At 43.1% G+C, this 22,804-nt stretch overlaps 1 protein-coding gene across 1 annotated transcript in view; it reads right to left on the bottom strand.

Moving 5' to 3' along the window:
- The window catches only part of drp2 (dystrophin related protein 2), a 126,409-nt gene extending 103,967 nt beyond the window's left edge, over window positions 1-22,442 (bottom strand). The window contains exons 1-2 of the mRNA XM_070444141.1: window positions 22,163-22,442; window positions 4,591-4,768 (exon numbers count right to left, since the gene is read on the bottom strand). Of these exons, the coding sequence (XP_070300242.1) occupies window positions 4,591-4,768; window positions 22,163-22,442 (458 nt within the window). The remainder of the gene's footprint in view (window positions 1-4,590; window positions 4,769-22,162) is intronic.
- Window positions 22,443-22,804: the final 362 nt, after the last annotated feature.

Here is a 22,804-nt window from a genome sequence, read left to right as displayed (position 1 = left end):
CTTTTGTGTTTCTGTTTGCTGTCACCATGAACAACTGACGCAATGGTCGTGTGACTCAGTAGCTTCTTTGTGGCGATCTGCATTCTTTGTGTGTAGCACTATGCATAAGAGTCGTACTGTAACGCATAATGCTGAATGATTATTATCACCTACGTTTGAATGCTCAGTGCGTTGAAACACGTTGACAGCTTTAGTCCCTCGTCCACTGTTTTCAGGTACATTCACAGATATCTGAAGGTCGCATAAGAGCGGTGTCTTCTTCTCTCAGTGAGTCACACCAGTGAGGGTAATTATATTTTCTTAACAAAGTCTATGACTAGACGGGTGCAGTCTGAATTTATGTTGTGTTTATTACAGTTTTACAATCACTTTGGCATAATTTCGGGCCTTGATGTCATTTTCAAAACTCTAGACACAAAAAAATGCAAATTTTTCTAAACTAACATTTTTCCAATTGCTTGGATACATACACATCAAGCTAAGTATTTCTTCATTGAACTAAAATCACTGTTCAAATTGAACACATTTAACATCAAAGTATTACCATTCAAAATGCAATTCACACATTAGTTCTGAGATGACTGTCTATTCATTTCATTACAATGACTAACATATCAATTGATACAACTGCTCAAATGATAAGTAACTGTTGCATTACTCTTAATGCTAGTTTTTGGAAACTGACAAACAATATTCAATGTTTAGATCATGAAAAGTTTAACGAGATCCATTGACACCAATTATGGATCTATGGATGTAATATTTCATATCATTATTTAATAGACAATGTTTTCTATTGTCCATGTACCGCTTTTCAGAACCATGTTTTCAATTTGACATTACTGTACGTCACGGCCACTTTATTAGGTACACCCTATCTAGTACTGGGTGGACCACTTTTTCCTCCACAACAGCCTGAATTATTCACGGTGTTGTACGTTAAGAGATGCCCTTCTGCACACCACTGTTTTAAACAGCTGTTATTTGAGCATTTGTGACCTTTCTGTTAGCTTGATGAGTCTGGCATTCTCCTCGACCTCTCTCATTAACAAGGTGTTTTGCCCACAGAACTGCGCGCTCACTGAATGTGTTTTGTTATATCGCACCATTCTCTGTAACTCTGAGAGACTGTAGTGCGTAAAAATCCCAGGAAGGCAGCTGTTTCTGAGATGCTGGAATCACCATGTGTGGCATCAACAATCATACAACCGGTCAAATTGCTTAGATTACGCATCTTGCCCGTGTAATGTGTTGGGTCGAACAACATCTAAGCTCTCTACTCTATATACTTCTATACATTGAGTTGCAGGCAGCACGTAAGACAGTTAAAGGTCAACTGCAGTGTTCCTCACCTGGCTTACTGTAAAAAGCAAAACAAAAGATTGATTACTGTACTTCTATATTTCCATCAACTCTGCCTTGTTGATTTGGCCACAGGTTCTCATCCACATCACAATGGATGTTTTTATTAGCCAAACTTCTTGGGAAGAATCTTCGGGCATGGCGAATCCAGGCCTGACACCGGTCTGCCATGATGTTATTGCTTGCGTCATCCATGGCCTGGAGAAGGGTGGCTTGTTCGTGAGTGCGCCTGTCATATACCTTCAACCTCCAAGTGGAGAAAAATTCCTCAATCGGGTTAAGGAAAAGAGAGTATGGGGGTAAGTACAGGATGGTAAATTGTGGATGGGCCTGAAACCATGCTTGCACCATTTGAGCATGGTGGAACCTGACATTATCCCACACAATGACATAGGTCATGCCATCAGCTCTACAGACCTGATTTAGCTCATCAAGGAAGGTTACATTCGAACAGCGAATCACGTGGCTGCCTGCAACTCAATGTATAGAGTATATAGAGTAGAGAGCTTTAGATGTTGTTCGACCAAACATTACAACGGGCAAGATGCGTAATCTAAGCAATTTTGACCGTGGTATGATTGTTGATGCCACACATGGTGATTCCAGCATCTCAGAAACAGCTGCCTTCCTGGGATTTTTACGCACTACAGTCTCTAGAGTTTACAGAGAATGGTGCGATAAACAAAACACATTCAGTGAGCGGCAGTTCTGTGGGCAAAACACCTTGTTAATGAGAGAGGTCAGAGGAGAATGTCCAGACTCATTCAAGCTAACAGAAAGGTCACAAATGCTCAAATAACAGCTGTTTAAAACAGTGGTGTGCAGAAGGGCATCTCTTAACGTACAACACCGTGAATAATTCAGGCTGTTGTGGAGGAAAAAGGTGGTCCTACCCAGTACTAGATAGGTGTACCTAATAAAGTGGCCGGTGACTGTACAGTAATGTCAAATCTGAAAACATGGTCTGGAAAAGCGGTACATGGGACAATAGAAACATTGTCTATTAAATAATGATGATGAAATATTACATCCATAGATCCATAATTGGTGTCAATGGATCTCGTTAAACTTTCATGATCTAAACATTGAATATTGTTTGTCAGTTTCCATAAAACTATGCATTAAGAGTAATGCAACAGTTACTTATCATTTTGAGCAGTTGTATCAATTGATAGTTAGATCATTGTAATGAAATGAATAGACAGTCATCTCAGAACTAATGTGTGAATTGCATTTTGAAATGGTAATACTTTGATGTTAAGTTGTGTCAATTTGAACAGGTGATTTTAGTTCAATGAAGAAATGATCTTAGCTTGATGTGTATTGTATCCAAGCAATTGGAAAAAGTGTTAGTTTAGAAAAATTTGYATTTTTTGTGTCTAGAGTTTTGAAAAATGACATCAAGGTCCCGAAATTAGTGCCAAAGTGATTGTAAAAAACTGTAATAAACACAACATAAATTACAGACTGCACTCCGTCTAGTCAKTAGACTTTTTTTGTTGAAGAAAATATAATTACCTCTACTGGTGTGACTCACTGAGAGAAGAAGACACCGCTCTTAATGTCGACCTTCAGATTCTGTGAATTACCAAGCTTGGTGACGAGGGACTAAAGCTTGTCAACGTGTTTCAACGCACTGAGCATTCAAACGTAGGTGAGTAATAATCATTCAGCATTATGCGTTACAGATACTCTTGATGCAYAGTGCCTACACACACAAAGAATGCAGATCGCCACAAAGAAGCTACTGTAGTCTACACAGGACCATGGTTGCAGTATGGTTTCTATGGTGACAGGCAGAAGCAGGAGAAGCAGGAAAGGCCTTGGCCAGTTAGTCATCAGGAGGACTTTAACTCCATAATTTCTCCCCCTCCTCCTCCTCTTTCTATATCTGCCATTGGAACAGAGGCTCCAACACCACATATCCATCAAACCCTGACAAGCCATTATAAAAACCAACCTCCACTTGTCCAGGAGTTGGCACTCAGTCCTGTACACATCTCTCGGGGACATCTCTTGGCTTTCACGCTCCACTCGCTCTCCACTCATGACTGTTGTTGTAGCGATCTGTCTCTCTCTGATGTAGAAGGCGGGCTCTGGTGTGAGGTGTTGTGTGTGAGTGTGGTGTGTGTGAGTAGTGTGTGTGTGTGTGTGTGTGTGTGTGTTGTGTGTGGTGTGGGGTGTGGCTGTGTCGTGTGTGTGTGTGTTGCGTGTGTGGCTGTGTGTGTGTGTGTGTGTGTGTGCTGTGTTGCAAGCGTCACGTGTGTGCTACCGCTGCAGGGACCATCCATAGAAGATCCGAACAAGTACGCTAGGCAGGAGGAACGCCTTTAACCAATATCCCCACTAAATATTCCTTCCTCTGTCCCCTGGATGAATTGGGATTTCGGGTCAAGCTAGTATTAAGGGATGCCCAGCTGAATTGAAGGCATGTAACCATGATAAAATGCGCGAGGGCGATGGGGCCTTCCATGCGATCAAGTACTAACAGTTGTTCCTAATTGTTTTGGCTATGCAGACCTCGGGCTCAAGTGGCTAAATGGGGGGGGGGGGGGGGCGAATCAGTATTAACCCACATATTATCCATAATGGCTAGGCCCACTCGGCGTTGGAAGAGAATATTTCATTTCGTGACAGCACATTATAGAGACAATGTTTTTTTAATTGTGGGAACAGCAGTGAACAAATTGGATTAACAGGTTAGAGACGCTAGTACAGAGAGGATATTAGAAATATCAACACTGCAAAAACATCAACGCATGAAGGACTCACTGGAAGACACATGTTTGCACAGCTTGAAATATGTTTTCTTTAAGTTATTTTGTTGATTCTCTCCCACTGCCTAAAGTAAATGGCATTTTATTTGCATTGAAACCCAATGTAAAACGCATCCTACACCCATTGAAAACACAATGTAAAACACATCCTACACCCATTGAAAACACAATGTAAAACGCATCCTACACCCATTGAAAACACAATGTAAAACACATTCTTCACCCATTGAAAACACAATGTAAAACGCATCCTACACCCATTGAAAACACAATGTAAAACACATTCTTCACCCATTGAAACCCAATGTGAAACACATCCTACACCCATTGAAAACACAATGTAAAACACATTCTTCACCCATTGAAACCCAGTGCACAACACACTCCCATTGAAACCCAATGTAAAACAGAATCCTAACCCCATTGAACCCCATTGTAAGCAGCCTCTTACCGGATGTTGAGGGACTTGCGTTTGATCTCGTTCCAGCAGAGGTTCATGTCTCCAGACGCGTGGTGCCCTCCCAGCCTGCTACACTCCGTCCCCACCACTCCGTCCTCCTGCCCTTCAGGATCCACCGTGGACTGGCAGGGCACACAGTGGCATCCCGGCCACCCAGGCCGTCCCGCAGCTACACACACACACACAACACAGAATACACCCACATTAGCACACRAGCCTTTATCATTGTAACGTACGGTATCATATCGTATCGTTTCATACGTGCACTCATGAATAGGGCACTGCGTTTTACCCGAACATTGTAACATCACCAGGATAAAGTCAAAGCCCTACTCTTATACATGTCTACACTTGGATGTGTTGGCAAATACACGTGCATACAGCCAAACCTGTGACGCATGAAAGATTTATAACAGCGATTCCGTTCGGTACATTATTCCATTGCATTAAGCAACAGCAGCACAGCCGGAAACCTTTCTCTCAGACTGGAGAGGCTCTGAGAGGGACCTGGCCCTGCTGCTGGAAGTGAAAGGCAACAGGGATTCAGTTCACACTACACCCACTCACACACAGACATGCACACAMACACACGCACGCGCACACACACAAACACACACACACAGCTACTTCTCTAGCTCTATAGACTGCTGCAACCGGGATGCTTTGCCAAAAACTACTTTTGCCTGAAATGTGTCATGGGAGAACTTTGGTTGCAGTGTCAACATTTTAAGCAAAATACACTCCCTCCTGAGAGAGAGGGGGGAGACAGAAAGAAAGAGAGAGAGAGAGAGAGAGAGAGAGAGAGAGAGCATTAGACTCGCAGGAGGCGCATCACCTATCCACGGGCATACAGTATGTCGCTCCTCTCTCTCCCTCTCTCTGTCTCCCCTCTCTCTCCCTTTCTGTCTGCCTCTCATTGTTGAGACAGCCCTCTGTTTGTTCAAGGGTAATTTCTCCATCTTGTATTAATCACCATCTCGCTCTCTCTCCTCCTCTTCCTCTGTATAATCCACTGATGGGATGATTAATCCTCTCTCTCTCTTCATGGTTCATCAGACATGTGGATAGGAGTTCAGATACTGTTAATACCTAAAATACACACAGGCTCACTGGAACTCCAGCGATTGAACCTTATTAAAATCACCAGYAACGTGAGCAGCCAACAGGACCTTTTCCCCGGCTTAGCCTAATATTGCTGAGCAATTATGACTGTACACAGACGGACCATAATAACACACCACATGGCGATACAGAGTGATATGGAGCGGGATGACCATGTTTTGTTTGTTTACTTGATGGCAAATTGAGCTGAATCAACAGAAAGCTCATCAACAACAGCAGTAGCGGATGAACTGCGCCCCTGGCTATGGCTTATAGGAAGGCGTTTCTCCAGCCAATGTGAAGCGGAGCCTTGTGTTAGTCATGCCGGAACACTGGGCTGGCCTGGGCTCTCTGTCTTCCTCTCCTTTCTCTGTGTCCAGACCGGTGGCCAAAGAACGGACACAGAGACAGGCACTGGCATGGTCACTGGCAAATGCGTCAGGCAGGAGCACCAGCACCAGACCAACATACGCACGCATGCACTCACAACACACAGATACACAAACACAACTAACACACAACTAACTCACTTGATTTGATTTGACACACAAACCACTGAAAATCATGGACAAAATTGCTCCCTTTCGTACACACAGACACACACACACATACACACACACTATATTCCCCAAAACAATTACATAGTATAAATTCAGTAAGGTAACTTACATGAACTCATGTTACACAAATGGACACATGGGTATGATTTTCTGTATGCTTCAAAACACAGGTATATCTCTAGACATATACTATTGGCGGTCTTGACTCAGTGTTGTATCTGATGATCGCTGAAGCACTCTTCTGTTTTCCCAAGAGGGCTGAGCCTGTGTGGGGAGCACTGAGGTTTACCGGTAAGCTCTTCGCCTCATGCTGCAGCACTAGGCTGTATTCCTTTTGTTGCTTTGGCAAGGATTCTCACCTAGACCGTATTGAATAAAAACAGTTTCGCACCGATTCCTAAAATCACCACCATTTCAAAACGCAGCTCATCAATGTACTTCAACATATTTTGCATCCATTGGCCAGGGTTTATCCAAAATGTACTCAAAAGCTTCTGCGTATTTGCCCAAGATGAGAAATAAACCAGATCAAATGCATTCCAAGACGAGACACCGTTTTTTCCTCATCTCCCAGACAGAAGACAACTAACTGTTTAACTACGCAGATGAAACTGCCGGCTGATCAAAGGACTGACAGTAGCTCTAACTCTTGTCTACACACGTACGTACAACACCTTGATAATACACTCCAGGTATGAACGCCACCACTTCTCTCAGATCTGCTTATCTGAGAAGCAGCAGGGCAATATTTTCAGACGCTAGCGCTACAACAGTGTTCCTATTCGCTATAATACCATTACTATTACACCACCGTATTTCTTGTTACACTGTTTATACACACCGCCTGCATTTATATACTGGGTTCTTGACATGTTTCACTGTAATATATCTACCTCTGTACACATCATTCTTAATATATCTTTTTTGATATACAGTATACACGCATGGACTGCTTTTGGATTACTGATAAAGTGTTATTTGGCTTGTGGATTCGTTCTGACATTCTTGATTTCTTGTTTCTAGTTTTCTTCTATTCATGGTGTCATGTCATCATTTCAATGGTGAAAGGGGAAATGCCCAAGTCATTATGTTGTCTGCTATCGATAACATTACACAACTTCCTCATGCAGCGAAGCTACGGTCATAAGGTTACCTGCACTTATATTTTCCTACTAGCACTGGATGCACTGGTAACTCCTTTATTGAGGGAAAAATGTACCTACTACGACTGTGTTATATGTCAGTCGCTCTGGATAAGAGCATCTGCTAAATTACTCCAATGTCAACTCACGTTGAGCCCAAGTGTATATCGTTTTTTAATATAAGCCTAGACACGCAGCGCTGTAGTGTATACATGATCAGATTATTAGGGGCGTTTGAAGATGTTTTGGAGCAGGAGCAAGGAAAAGGCTGTCTCCAGCTGTTGAGGGTTTAGTTTGGGAGTCCATCATTCAGCTCCGGAATATCCAGGGGCCTTCTCAATGCTCTGACATCAAAAGATGCTCCAGGGAATGCTGCTTCGCATTCTTCTTCCTGGCAGTATAGTAGTTAGGTCACTTCCAGCAAGTCGACCCGGGAAAGAAACACAACTGGGAGAATTTTTCTTTGGTGCATTTGGGAACAGAGTGGAAAAAGGTCAAGAGGAAAGGATTGAAAACACATGCTGCTCTGCTGTGCACACACACAAACAACCACTCATTGTAGTGGCTTGGCATTATGGTTCTTGTGGTCCTTTGTAGCTCAGTTGGTAGAGCATGGCGCTTGTAAATCCAGGGTAGTGGGTTTGATTCCTGGGAACACCCATATGTGAAATGTATACACGCATGAATGTAAGTCGATTTAGATGAAAGCGTCTGTTAAATGGCATAAATTATCATATTCGTTTTTGATTATTATGTGTGTACCTGTTTGACATTTATACTGGACTATTGAGCTAGTAACACAAGCATTTCGCTGCACCCGCTGTAACAACTGTGTATGCGACCAATAAACTTTGATTCAATTTTAAGAGGGATTCCACACTATTCTCAAAGTGACATTTGTCCTGTCTATAGCCTGCAGAGAATGGAGGGAATGCAGTAATGGCTTTGGTGAAGAGAGTGTGAGGAGGGTGCTGTGGGGACACAGAGCGACAGAGGCTCCCTCTCCGGTCAAGGAACTTATTGTCGCTGCACATTCCTCATCCCACCAACCTGGTCCTCTACTCCTACAAACTAGGCCTAGGAAAAGGCCATCTGCCCAGTGTCTTCAATCACCCACCTTCAGTGACGTACAGGCTACAGTTTCGTGCGGTGGTCTATCGAAAGCATTTTGGAATTTCCCTATGGTCCCTCAAGATTAACGGGGAACGGAGCCTTGTGACCTCTCTGCCGAAACAACGCACTCATCTTTGGAGACGAAACAACGTGCTGGAGCTCTCACATGGGTTAAACTGCATTGCTGCTAGAGATTAGGTATATACTCTCCTCCTTCCTCTCCATCCAGACCAGAGAAAGTTACTGGCCAAAGCTCTATCAGAAGACTAATGCCATAGTCCAGTCTTAAACCAATGATGAGTCCTGATCCCCCATCTAGGAATCACTGTACTGAAATGACCACGATGCAACGGTACACAGAGTGACACCCTGAATAGATCTGCCACGCACCACAGGCAGTATCCACCGGGACACGGCTTAAGACTCTGTGGCTGCGAATTTTGTTATGCCACAGCCTAACACAGCCTTATAACACAACCTTGGCTAGAACAACTAAATACCAGGCCAACACAGACTTAGATAGAGAATGGGCATCCAGTTTGTGTGGGCGGTCCAGTTTGTGTGTGCGTGCGTGTGTGTGTGTGTGTGTGTGTGTGTGTGTGTGTGTGTGTGTGTGTTGTGTGTGTGTGTGGTGTGTGTGTGTGTGTGTGTGTGTGTGTGTCACATGTCTATCTATTCACAGAGAACTGAGTTGGAGCCTCCTCCTGTAGCAGCTGCCTGATGGGGGTTAGTGGTGCCTCTATCTCCATGCTCCACTGCCCCATATCCCATATACCCCCAATGGCCACCAGTTTGAGCTGACCGAGCCGCCAGGAAAACCCCAGCAGCCCTAGAGTTTGCTCACACTCACGCAGGACAGAGGAAAGAGAGAGCATAGGAGAAAGAGAGTGTGAGAGAGGGGAGAGAAAGAGAAGAGAGAGAAATAGGAGAGAGATGAGAGTCAAGCCACCCCCCCCCAACCTCACAGCTGCAACTGTCACACACTACTGGAGTGAGTGAAGGAGCTCCCGTGACAGGCTCGCAAAGGCTGACACAACACACACACACACACGAATGCACACACGCACGCCCACTGCATGTCCATGTGCACACACACGTACAGTAGGGGCCACAAACTAGCTCTCACAGTCTCATGTCAGAATGAAACGTTCATCCATGTTTCTCAAAAGTCACATTTTTAAGTTGTTCCAAACATCAGATTTTGAAGTGTTGAAGGTTACGTTAACTCTGAATTGTTACGGTTAGGGTTAAGCTTAGGCATTAACTCTGAATTATTCAGGTTAGGGTTATGTTTAGGTATTAACTCCAAAATGTTAAGGTTAGGCATTAACCCCGAATAGTTAAGGTAAGGGTTAAGGTTTGGGATAGGCTTAAAACTAAATGATTAAAAACAACTTTCTATCACTGGATTCAAACTTGCAACCTTATGATCCAGAGGCAGATGCTTACACCCATCCACCATGCCCTAATGAAACCGAAACCTACTTGAAGGCAACAGCGCTTACTGTTGCCCCTAGTGTCTGCTTTCCACGTCATCTCCCGACCTCCTCAGACATGGATGGACGTCAACTACTGACTTGTATCACGGGTGACCTGGCTGGGGCAACAACCTGTCAAAATGGAGATATTCCCCCTGAAAGTGGCAGCAGCCCTCCCAGCTCTGACTGGTCCTTCTCTCCAGAGGAACACAGACGTGATGTGGACCACCGAGAAAAGCAGACAGGAGAAAGGAAGCGTTTAAATTCACCGACCCCCCCCCCCCCCCTTCCCGGCCTCCCCCTCTTCCACCGAATGATTTTGACCTCCAGTCTCACATCATTATCCTTCCAACACTATTATACTTTCAATGACAAACAGTCTTTTGTAACTTTCCCCGTTGCTCAAACATACCACACAACATACTAGTTTATGGGTGCTCTGCCCTTGCTGCGTTGGTTTCTGAAGAGCTCAGCGTTTTGAAATTAGACCCTCATTAGCATGAGCAGTCATTATCCCGTGTAGAAGGCACAGGAGCAGATACAGTATGTTATTGGAGCACTCTAGCCCTGCGCTCTTCTCGATGCGTCGTTCACATCAGGTGAACAATTGCTCATGTTTTATTCATGCGTCTGTGAGCTAAGCTCCATGAAGTGCTTGAGGGGCAACAGTCAAACTTCCACTGACTACATGATGTGTGTGTGTGTGTGTGTGTGTGTGTGTGTGTGTGTGTTGTGGTGGTGTGTGTGTCGTGTGTGTGTGTGTGTGTGTGTGTGTGTGTGTGTGTGGTGTGTGTGTGTGTGTGTGTGTGTGTGTGTGTGTGTGTGTGTGTGTGTGTGTGTGCGTGTGTGTGCGTGTGTGTGTGTGTGTGTCTTTTGCCTGGCCCCTGCCTCTCCCCACAGGGTCCTGACTTCAGAGGTGACATACCATAAACTTCAATTAAACGCTGAGTCTCAAATAGCTGCCTGTACTTTTAATCACAGGCAAGGCGCCACATTTCACAAATAAATGCCTGTTTCAAATAAAAACGTGGGTCTAAATTAATTGTTTAGAGGTCACCATGAATTACATATTGTTTTCAAGGTTTAATGTTTGATTTGATGATTAATAATTCAGTAATGACAAAAAAATATTACGGCAATCAGACATTTTTATCGCCAGGAAAACTGCTAGCCATAGAGAGCAATGTAGTGTCGTCTTTTTGTAGGCACTAACTCATCATAACTCCGCATGGTTCGTTGACAACGCTATGGAGGATGAAGGCCAAAAAAAGGTCTGTGGTAAACAACAGTTTCAGGAGATCTTATACGTTTGTTGTTGAGACAATCTTCATCAGCTAATGATTTTTTTGTGAATTTGAAGCATTTTGTATCAGAAAAAGCAAACAAACAAACAAACAAACATAAAGGCTTCATAATTCATAAAGTTCATGTTAACTGATATTATCTCATAGAAAAAAGGTATACATCCCTAAGCTTGTGTTAACCTCAGCCTTTATTTTTGGAGCTTATTCCAAACCCTATTCTTTCCCGAATTCATTTTCCCTATAGGAATGGCTGAACGAAGGTACGTACAGTGCATTCAAAAAGTATTCAGACCCCTTCCCTTTATCCAAATTTTTAATATTACAGCCTTATGCTAAAATGGATTTAAGAAAAAATTCCTCATCAATCTACCACAATACTCCATAAATGACAAAGCGAAAAACATGTTTTTAGAATTGTTTGCAAATTGTAAAAAAAAAAAAAAAAAAAACAAAAGAAATACATTTTTTTACATAAGTATTCACACCCTTTGCTATAATACTCTAAATTGAGCTCAGGTGCCTCCTGTTTCCATTGATCATCCTTGGGATGTCAATTAAATTGATTGGACAAGATACACACCCATATAAGGTAACACAGTTGACAGTGCATGTCAGAGCAAAAGCCAAGCCATGAGGTCAAAGGAATTACGCCGAGACAGGATTGTGTCGAGGCACAGATCTGCGGAAGGGTACCAAAACATTTCTGCAGCATTGAAGGTCCCAAAGAACACAGTGGCTTCGATCATTCTTTTTTGTTGTTGTAATTTTTACTTCCTTTTTCTTCCCAATTTGGTGATTACGATCTTGTCTCATTGCTGCAACTCCCCAGCCTGCATGCGCCTGGCCCGCCACAAGGAGTCACTAGAGCGCGATGAGCCAAGTAAAGCCCCCGCTGCCAAACCCTCCTTTAACCCGGACGACACTGGGCCAATTGTGCACCGCCCTATGGGACTCCGGTAATGAACCCCAGGCTGTGGTGACGCCATAACACTACAATACAGTGCCTTAGAACGCTGTGCCACTCGGGAGGATGGCCTCCATCATTCTTAAATGGAAGAATTTTGGAACCACCAAGACTCTTCCTAGARCTGGCTGCCAGCCAAACTGAGCAATCGGGGGAAGGATCTTGGTCAGGGAGGTGACCAAGAACCCAATTGTCAGGCTGACAAAGTAACTCTGTGGAGATGGGAGAATCTTCCAGAAGGGCAACCATCTCTGCAGCACTCCAACAATCCGTCCTTTATGATAGAGTGGCCAGACGGAAGCCACTCCTCAGTAAAAAAGGCTGACACATGACAGCCCGCTTGGAGTTTGGCAAAAGGTACCTAAAGGACTCTCATACCATGAAAAACAAGATTGTCTGGTCTGATGAAACCATGATTGCACTCTTTGGCATGAATGCCAAGCGTCACGTCTGGAGGAAACCTGGCACCATCCCTACGGTGAAGCATGGTGGTGGTAGTATCATGCTGAGGGGACGATGCATCCCCCAGAGGGGGGAATATGGTCATCAGATAGGGAGGACAGTACTGTGGCCTTCATCCCCTCCAGGCGTGCTAAGCGCATGCGTTCGCCAAAGGCGGCGCAGGCTAAACAACCATTGGGTTCTCTAACCGCTGTCTGTACGTGATCTAACCCAAGACAGGTCATGCAGGCAGAGTGTGCATCCCCCACAGGCAGGGGTACCCCGTTATAGGCAGGGGTACCCCGTTATCGTTTATTCTATTATACTTGGGGGTGTTGTCAGGATGTAAGGGGTGTGCTTAGTMCTGCAGTGGTCTGCTCTCATTAATTAGCCAGCTACTGCATGGCCGATTTCAAGTTTTCATAACAATCAGTAATCAGCCTTTGTGGACGCCGATTACATTGCAATCCACGAGGAGACTGCGTGGCAGGCTGACCACCTGTTACACGAGTGCAGCATCAAAAGGACCTTGTGGCTTCAAGGAGCCAAGGTAAGTTGCTAGCTAGCATTAAACTTATAAAATCAATACAAAGAAGTATATATTTTTAAACCTGCATATTTAGTTAAAATAAATGCTTGTTAGCAGGCAATATTAACTAGGGAAATTGTGTCACTTCTCTTACATTCAGTGCAAGCAGAGTCAGGGTATATGCAGCAGTTTGGCCGCGTAGCAAACTGTGTGAAGACCATTTCTTCCTAACAAAGACCATAATTATTTTGCCAGTATTTTACATAATTATGACATAACATTGAACGTTGTGCAATGTAACAGCAATATTTAGACTTAGGGTTGCCACCCTTTCAATAAAATACGTAACGGTTCGGTATTTCACTGAAAAAATTAAGTTTTGTTTTCGAAATGATAGTTTCCGTATTTGACCATATTAACAACCAAAGGCTCATATTTCTGTGTGTTTATTATAATTAAGTCTATGATTTGATAGAGCAGTCTGACTGGTGGTAAGCAGCAGCAGGCTCGTAAGCATTCATTCAAACAGCACTTTCCTGCGTTTGCCAGCAGCTCTTCGCTGTGCTTCAAGCATTGCGCTGTTAATGACTTCAAGCCTATCAACTCCCGAGATTAGGCTGGCAATACTATAGTGCCTATAAGAACATCCAATAGTCAAAGGTATATGAAATACAAATGGTATAGAGAGAAATAGTCCTATAATTCCTATAATAACTACAACCTAAAACTTCTTAACTTCTTAACTGGGAATATTGAACACTCATGTTAAAAGGAACCACCAGCTTTCATATATTCTGAGCAAGGAACTTAAACTTTAGCTTTTTTACATGGCACATATTGCACTTTTACTTTCTTATCCAAAACTGTTTTTGCATTATTTAAAACAAATTGAACATGTTTCATTATTGATTTGAGACTAAACAGATTTTATTTATGTATTATATTAAGTAAAAATAAAAGTTTTCATTGCTCATTTAGTATTGTTGTAATTGTCATTATCACAAATATATATAAAAATCGGGCCGATTAATCGGTATCGGCTTTTTTTGGTCCTACAATAATCGCTATCGGCGTTGAAAAATCATAATCGGTCGACCTCTAGTCTGTAGACAGTTTTCGTAGTGACATCATGAACATTCTATTGTCGTCCGACATCAAACTTGTCGTTGTCGTTCGGAAAAAGTATAAACACAAAACAGCCTCTGCATGACATCAGCAACCCGGTTCTCCCAATAGCATATTTGCTCTATTTAAACCCCAATAAGCCCATCCATTAAAAAATTAATTCAGTAAGTGTAAACCTAGCAAGCCAGGCAACTAAAATAAACGTTCTAAACAATGTTTTGGTTTATTGCTAGCTTGTTAGCCAGTTCAAATAATGACCAGAGTATAGCTGACTTTAGCTTGATATCTTCACTTTAGCTACTTTTTATTTACTATTACAGGAAAATAAACCCACCACAACAACATTATTTACAAGGTAAAATAGCTTACGGTTGTGAGTGTGACGAAATAAAAGTAGGTCATTCTAGCTGAGAATTTTTTAACTCCTGCGCCATCTTGTCACTGATGGATTTGCTTGTTTCTGTAGCAGTAACCACGACAACAGATGTTGCGACCATTGCAGAGCCAGGAACTTTTTTCATGTTTGTGCAACAAGGAATCCAACGCAGTGACATCTACAGACATTCCAATGGAGTATAAATTAAATGCTGTTTTGACCAGCGACACTTGTCGCATTCTTATTGTCTACAGACATGTCGTTAGACCATGTATAAACTACCCTTTACAGTTAGTGCATTCAGCTTAAGATGGCTAGGTGGGACTATGCCTGTTACAGTGACCCTATTACCGCCACACCGGCAGCCATGAGTCATGATGGCAGTCAAATTCCACCTGACCGTTTAGTCACAATAATTAGTCTTCTCCAAACTCTGATGCTGCTGATGGTCATTATTAGCTTACCAAACTTGCTAACTGCCTTGTACTCAGCACTCTATTGTCCCTCTAATCACTCTTACATCAATGTCTTACATCAATGCAAATGTAATTGAAAATCGAATCAAACACTTCATGAGAGCCCATGAGCTCATGTTGCGCAACATTTCTATAGGCTATGCAATTGCGTGAGAAAACAGAGTTTTGATGGACTCTACTAAAAAGAGGAGGATCCCATCAGCTTTCTATAGGCTAAGCCTACTATTTATCAACTTTCCTAATATCAAGGAAATTGCTTCGCTTTACAACAGGAGTAGGCCTATAGCTTACCTGGCTGGCATGAAAATGAACCACGGGAAAAGCATCTTCCATTCGCTAATTAAGTGCATAGATAACACATTTTTCCCCCTATGCATGATAATGGTCCATTCCAAATCAAAACTAATTTCACTCATATTATTTAGTATATGTAAAGACAACATTAAAATTAAGAATATCTGATGGGTGACAATATTAGCCTATCACTTGTGGATCATGTATTATCACTTGTGAATGATGCCCAGTTTGTGCATTATGGCAAGGAACAGCACATGCCTTTAAATAAATTAAGCACATTAACTAAGCACATTAATCAGCTTTATAACTGGTGTACAGCCTTACAGGCTGCACGTGAGTTTCAAGTTTGGGGAAGATCATTTTCACCATAAAAATKTACTTTTTTAATAAGCTTTACATGCATAATCACATTTGTTTTCACTTTMGAGAACAGTGTTTTCAGCTAATTGATTGCATTTTGGAACATTCACGCTTATAGCCTACTGCTGTGTGCACATTGCTGTGCTTATAAATAGCCTAATAGTTGATCAACATTTTAAGCGAAACGTTCTGATCTGTTGCATCAGCCTCATTGCTTTTAAAAGTTTTTTTGATGCGAGTGGTTGTAATAATTTGCGATCTATTGCATCCCACAACTGTCCCAGAGTATGTTTGCAATATTTATTTATTGCACAGAAGGACAAGTTGACCAATAGCATAGGTCAACYTTTGTACTATGGGGGATTGACATAGGCTAGTGCTTTGCTGTTCATTAGGCCCACTCATCTTGGTTGGCTGACGAAAAGTAGACTAAATGTAGACAGTTCTAATATCTTCAATATGCGCCTCGGAATTCGATAACAACGAGCGCAGTTCCATTCCCGATCTGTCTGTCTTCACTTGTAGCCTACTTCTTAGCTGAAATGTCTGTAAGATGGACACAATCACGTGACAGGCATTGGCTGAGCGAGTCAAATGAATTAGAGGTGCTTCGGAGCACCGCAGCCGGGAGAAGAAAATGATCATTATTATAATCAGCCCAAGGGCACAACGGCCACTTTGGCCGCAAAAGGCTTGGATTTTTTTAGAGGGAATTACAGCCACACAAGGGTGATGCYGCTGGGAAATTTGAGGCCTGATGAGAATATTATCAAGTGCTTGTCAAATTGTGAAGGAGAGTCTGATGAAGTGTACGCAACTTGTGACTTTTTTCAAATCACCATTAAAAAAACTCTTAAGGATCGTCCCCTTTAAAAAAAAGAAAATTCGCCTAAAATGACATACCCAAATCTAACTAACTGTAGCTCAGGCCCTAAAGCAAGGATATGCATATTATTGGTACCATTTGAAAGGAAACACTTTGAMGTTTGTGGAAATGTGAAAGGAATGTAGGAGAATATAACACATTAGATCTGGTAAAAGAGAATACAAAGAAAAAACCAACCGTTTTTTTGTATTTTCTTTTTGTACCATCATCTTTGAAATGCAAGAAAAAGGCCATAATGTATTATTAGATTTTGGCCATTAGAATATGGCCACTAGATGGCAGCAGTGTATGTGCAAAGTTTCAGACTGATCCAATGAACCATTGCATTTTTGTTAAAAATGTTGTRTCTAGACTGCCCAAATGTGCCTAATTTGTTTATTAATAACATTTCATGTTCAAAACTGTGCACTCTTCTCAAACAATAGCATGGTATTCTTTCACTGTAATAGCTACTGTAAATTGGACAGTGCAGTTAGATTAACAAGAATTTAAGCTTTCGCCAATATCAGATATGTCTATGTCCTGGGAAATGKTTTTGTTACATACAACCTCATGCTAATYGCATTAGCCTACGTTAGCTCAACCGTCCCGCAGGGGACCCACCAATCCTGAAGAAGTTTTAAAGTCCCATCATGCAGCCTTAGAATGTATTAAAAATCAAATATATAGCTACTACTTAAGATACTCTTTGAAGAGGTAGGGTTTCAGATGTTTTCAGAAGATGTGAAGGGACTCTGTTGTCCTAGCTTCAGGGGGAAGCTGGTTTCTCCATTGGGTTGCCAGGTCAAAGAAGAGCTTGAACTGGGCTGAGCAGGAGCTGCCCTCTCGTAGYGGACCAAGAGACAAGAGATGACAGAACAGAGTCCTCAGGTTGGGATGTGGTTAGCCTGAAGGTAGGGAGGGGCAGTTCCTCTTGTTGCTCCGTAGGCAAGTACCATGGTCTTCCATTGTCAAGGAACAGTTATTTTACTTTTTTTTTWAAATAGAGGCATATTAATACAAAAGAAATGTGACACGGTGTGTAAATGGTAACCCATTAGTAAATTAAGAAACTAGCTGGAAGTGAATGCTGGAATTAAACAATTAACTATGCAAATAAGCAAAAGCTGTGGCATTAAGGAAATAGACGCCTGGCTCAACCAGAAGCCTGTCTCTAATAAGTGCCTGTTGTGTTCAGTGATTTAAGCAAATTCACTGAACAAAAATATAAATGCAACATGTAGTGTTGGTCCCATGTTTCCTGGCCTGAAATAAAATATCCCAGAAATTTTCCAGACGCACAAAAAATGTATTTCTCTCAAATTCTGTGCACAAATGTCTTTACATCCCTGTTTTTGAGCACTTCTCCTTTGCCAAAATAATCCATCCACCTGACAGGTGTGGCATATCAAGAAGCTGATTAAACAGCATGATCATTACAGAGGTGCACCTTGTGCTGGGGAAAATAAGAGGCCAAAACACAATACCACAGATGTCTCAAGTTTTGAGGGAGTGTGCAACTGGCATGCTGACTGCAGGAATGTCCACCAGAGCTGTTGCCAGMGAATGTAATGTTAATTTCTCTACCATAAGCCACCTTCAATGTCGTTTTAGAGAATTTGGCAGTACGTCCAACTGGGCTCACAACTGCAGACCACGTATAACCATGCCAGCCCAGGACCTCCACACCCGGCTTTTTCACCTGCAAGATTGTCKGGGACCAACCACCCGGACAGCTGAGGAAACTGTGGGTTTGCACAACCRAAGAATGTCTGCACAAACTGTCAGAAACCACCTCAGTCAGGGAAGCTCATCTGCGTGCTCACCAGGGTCTTGACCTGACTGCCATTTGCCATCATAACCGACTTCAGTGAGCAAATGCTCATCTTCGATGGCCACTGGAACGTTGGAGAAATGTGGTCTTCACGGATGAATCYCGGTTTCAACTGTACCGGCAAATTGGACGTCGTGTGGGCTTGTGGTTTGTTGATTTCATCATTGTGAACAGAGTGCCCCATGGTGGCGGTGGGGTTATGGTATGGGCAGGCATTAGCTACGGACAACGAACACAATTGCATTTTATCGATGACAATTTGAATGCACAGAGATTCCGTGATGAGATCCTGAGGCCCATTGTCATGCCATTCATCCTCCCCCATTACCTTATCTTTCAGCATGATAATGCATGGCCCCATGTTGCAGAAATGTGTATACAATTCCTGTAAGCTGAAAATGACCCAGTTCTTCCATGGCCTGCATACTCACCAGACATCTCACCCATTGAGAATACCTGGGATGCTCTGGATCGACGTGTATGACAGCGTGTTCCAAGTCCCGCCAATATCCAGCAACTTCCCACAGCCATGGAAGAGGAGTGGGACACCCTTCCACAGGCCACAATTAACAGCCTGTTCAACTCTATGCGAAGGAGATGTGCCACACTGCATGAGGCAAATGGTGATCAAACCAGATAGTGACTGGTTTTCTGATCCACACCCCTACTTTTTTTTATGTATCTGTGACCAACAGATGCATATCTGTATTCCCAGTCAGGTGAAATCCATTGATTAGGGCCTAATGAATTTATTTCAATGGACTGATTTCCTTATATGAACTGTAACTAAGTAACGTCTTTGAAATTGTTGCATGTTGCGTTTATATTTTTGTTCAGTGTAAATGCCTGGGCTATTAATTGAAGTTTTACGGTACAGGGATCGGGAGGTGCTGGAGGGCCCTTGATTTCGACCGAGCTCCACAAAGGCCCACAGTGTGGATAGTCTCTCCATTGAAGAGCCCCTCTGGCCTCCCTCCTCCACTCTAGGCACCCTAAAAAAAGCCATGTTAGGTTTAGAAGGCTGAGCTAATACTGTGACTCTCACTGGTATAGGCTAAGTCCCAATGGACTCCAATAAGAGATTCATGCATTCACTCTGTAAAGATATTGAGCTCTATCCCAACGGCAATGAAATATGTGATCTATGCGTTCACTCTGTTAAGGTATTGAGGTCTATCTCATAATGACTCAACATCACCATATGAACCAAATGGAAAAGAGCCTCAGTAAGCTCCACGACACATGATAGCGATCATCACAATATCCCCATACGCATTACATTTTTACAACAAAGGCTCACATGCATATCACACAGTGAAGAACCACAGCACAATACACAGCTTAATGATGTTGCTATTGATATGGAATGCAATGTGTGAGGGAGAGTCAATGAGTGTGTGTGAGTGTGTCATAGCCCGTGACGTTATAGTCCATGTGTGTGCCTACATGCAAGTATTCTCCTTTTCTACTTGGAGATTTTGATTTATAGTGACGCCATACACTCGGTAGTATAACACTGGGTGCTTATGCAACTGTCAGTGTGTGGGCCTGGGGAGATTTATGTAGTCTTCCGTTCAATTATATTTATGACTAATGAAGTGAGCTGTCATRAGTCTCATTGCTGTCAAGCTGTGGAGATCTAAGCTTCAAAAATTAAGAAGGCTGAGGAGGATGAGGCGGCGCAGCAATAAACGCACCCGTCTGATGAAACTTTGTCTGTTAGGGATTAGACGACAGCTCAAGTTTTATGTTATATCAAAGAGGAAAGGTTGTTCCTCCTCCAGGATTCTTGTATGATTAAAATGCACTTCCTCCTTCACGACATGTACAATTCTTGTACAATTATTTACTGAGAGTAATTTGATGATGTGATTCCTTGATATCAAATTGAAATGCAGTGGAGAAGAAAAAAAAAATCACAAAACAAATCATATTTGTTAGTTTGGGATATTTAAAATGCGCTGCTCAAGTACAAGTGGAAAAGTAATTAATTTGGTGGATTAAAGTGCCTTTCTTAATTAAAATGCAGATTGCTTCCTGAGGGAACGAGTTACAGTGCACCGGCTTGTGCACATTCAAATGAGCACTGAGTGAAACACTGACGTGGTGGAACTGAGTGTTGGAATCTGGGAGCGACGGAATGCACAAAAGCAATCCAATTCTAATGAGGGTTCAATGTGTCACACTGAGGGCAATATCTAATCTGCTATGGCTGAGAACAAGGTGCCCCGTACCTGTGGGAAGTATGGCTGCTGAGGGTGCTGCAGCACCCCCTGAAAAATCTGAATACAATTTTTTAAATATCATAATCAACAAGTAGTGCACTGGGACTTCACTAGTCCTGTGGTTAGCAGACCGATAAAGCCGTCTGTAGTGCGGGCAAAAAAATTATAATCTCCTTGGAGTTGATTTTGTGGGCTTAAGTCTCATTGTTGAAGTGTACATATTCGCATTACAAGCCGTACTCTTTGAAACATCACAATGCACCAGATGAAAAGAAGCTTTGAAGTGAGAACCATTGGTTCTCTGGGAATGTGGAAACTACTCAAAAGTCACCCAGTAAATGAATGCACTCCCTCTCATCTGAAAGAACTGTTTTCCCACAACAGGAGAGCACTCTATGTTTAGACTTAATTAAAATGAAATGAATATAAAGAAATGCATGCACCTCAGCTGCATGTAAGCATCGGCTGCTGCTTTCTAAGAGCCAGCCACGTGTGGAGAGAGGTAACACTTGTTTCAGAAAAGAGCTCATTTGCCAAACCCCAATTGAGATGCCGGCTAATTAAGATGAGTTTCTCAACAAAGGCTGCGAAGTGAAATGTTCCATCAACACTGTACAAAGCAAGCACTGCACATCAGACTTCCATTTCACAGCCTCAGCCCACCAACGCTGACCTAGCACTCCTTCTGCTTTTCTATGGAAGGTCCCTGCGGTGTTAAGGCAAACGGCATATGGTGGTAACGCACCTAAAGAGCTGGTTTGCACACCGCCATTCATCTCAGACGTAGAAGAAGAAGAAGGCTTAATGTTGAGGCTGTTGTAGCACACTATAGAGTGACTCCATTCACAGGTGCACACGTGCTAATGATGGACACCATCACCCACAGAAAAAAAAGTACCGGCTGCCAACAGCCCTAATCAGAGAGGAAGTGCTTTTAATGGCTCACACACACAGAAGTTGGTCTAATTTGAAAGCTGGGAATCTCATTAAAGGGGAGAGAAAGGGATTGTGACAGGGTCTGGTGTAACATTTGGCTCTCTGCTCGCCCGTCCTCACTGGCAGGCCTGTCAGCCTTGTCACTTCCTATTTGCTGAGCCGGCCATAGAGATTGTGAGAGACGGGAGTCCGGGTGACAGCTTGTTGTTAAGTAAAAAGCCAGCCAAGAATTATGAAATGGGCGAAAATATCTAGCTGCCCAGTCCACCGTTAACTGACAAACAGTTATGGACGGTAGGATAAGTGGCACAGTATGCGCAGCACATCTGTAATGTACTGCACCTTGTACTGCACCTTGTACTGCAATGTACTGCATGTTGTGGTGTAATGTACTACACCTTACTGAGCAATTTTACTGTATGTTGTCACGCCCTGACCATAGTAAGCCTCCAGCGACGGTCGGCGGTCCAGAGCCTCCAGCAACGGTCGGCGGTCCAGAGCCTCCAGCAACGATCTGCAGTCCAGAGCCTTCAGCAGGGTTCTCAGTCTGGAGCCTCTGGTGACGATCCACGGTGCGGTGCCTCCGGTGACGACCCACGGTCCGGAGCTTCCGGCGATGATCCCCGCACCAGAGCCGCCATGGAGGAAGACGTATCTGCGAGCGGAGTGGGTACTTCGTCCCGCACCGGAGTCGCCCCGACGCCCTGCGTCATCCATCATAGATGCCCACCCGGACCCTCCCCTAATTGAGTCAGGTTTTGCGGTCGGAGTCCACACCTTTGGGGGGGTACTGTCACGCCCTGACCATAGTAAGCTGTTTTTTCTCTGTGTTGGTTTGGGGCGTGATATTGACTTGGGTGGGTCATCTAGGTGTTTTTGTATTTCTATGGTGGCCGGTTCCCAATCAGAGGCAGCTGTTTATCGTTGTCTCTGATTGGGGATCATATTTAGGTAGCCATTTCCTCATTTGTGTTTGTGGGATCTGTGTAGCTGCCTGTCAGCACTATTTTGTATAGCTTCACGTTTCGTTTGTTCATTTTGTCTGTTTGTTCGGTGTTCATTCATTAAAAGAGAATGTA

The sequence above is a fragment of the Salvelinus sp. IW2-2015 genome, linkage group LG6.2 (assembly GCF_002910315.2).
Source record: "Salvelinus sp. IW2-2015 linkage group LG6.2, ASM291031v2, whole genome shotgun sequence".
Lineage (NCBI taxonomy): Eukaryota > Metazoa > Chordata > Actinopteri > Salmoniformes > Salmonidae > Salvelinus > Salvelinus sp. IW2-2015.
This window is presented reverse-complemented; position numbering and strand designations above follow the sequence as displayed.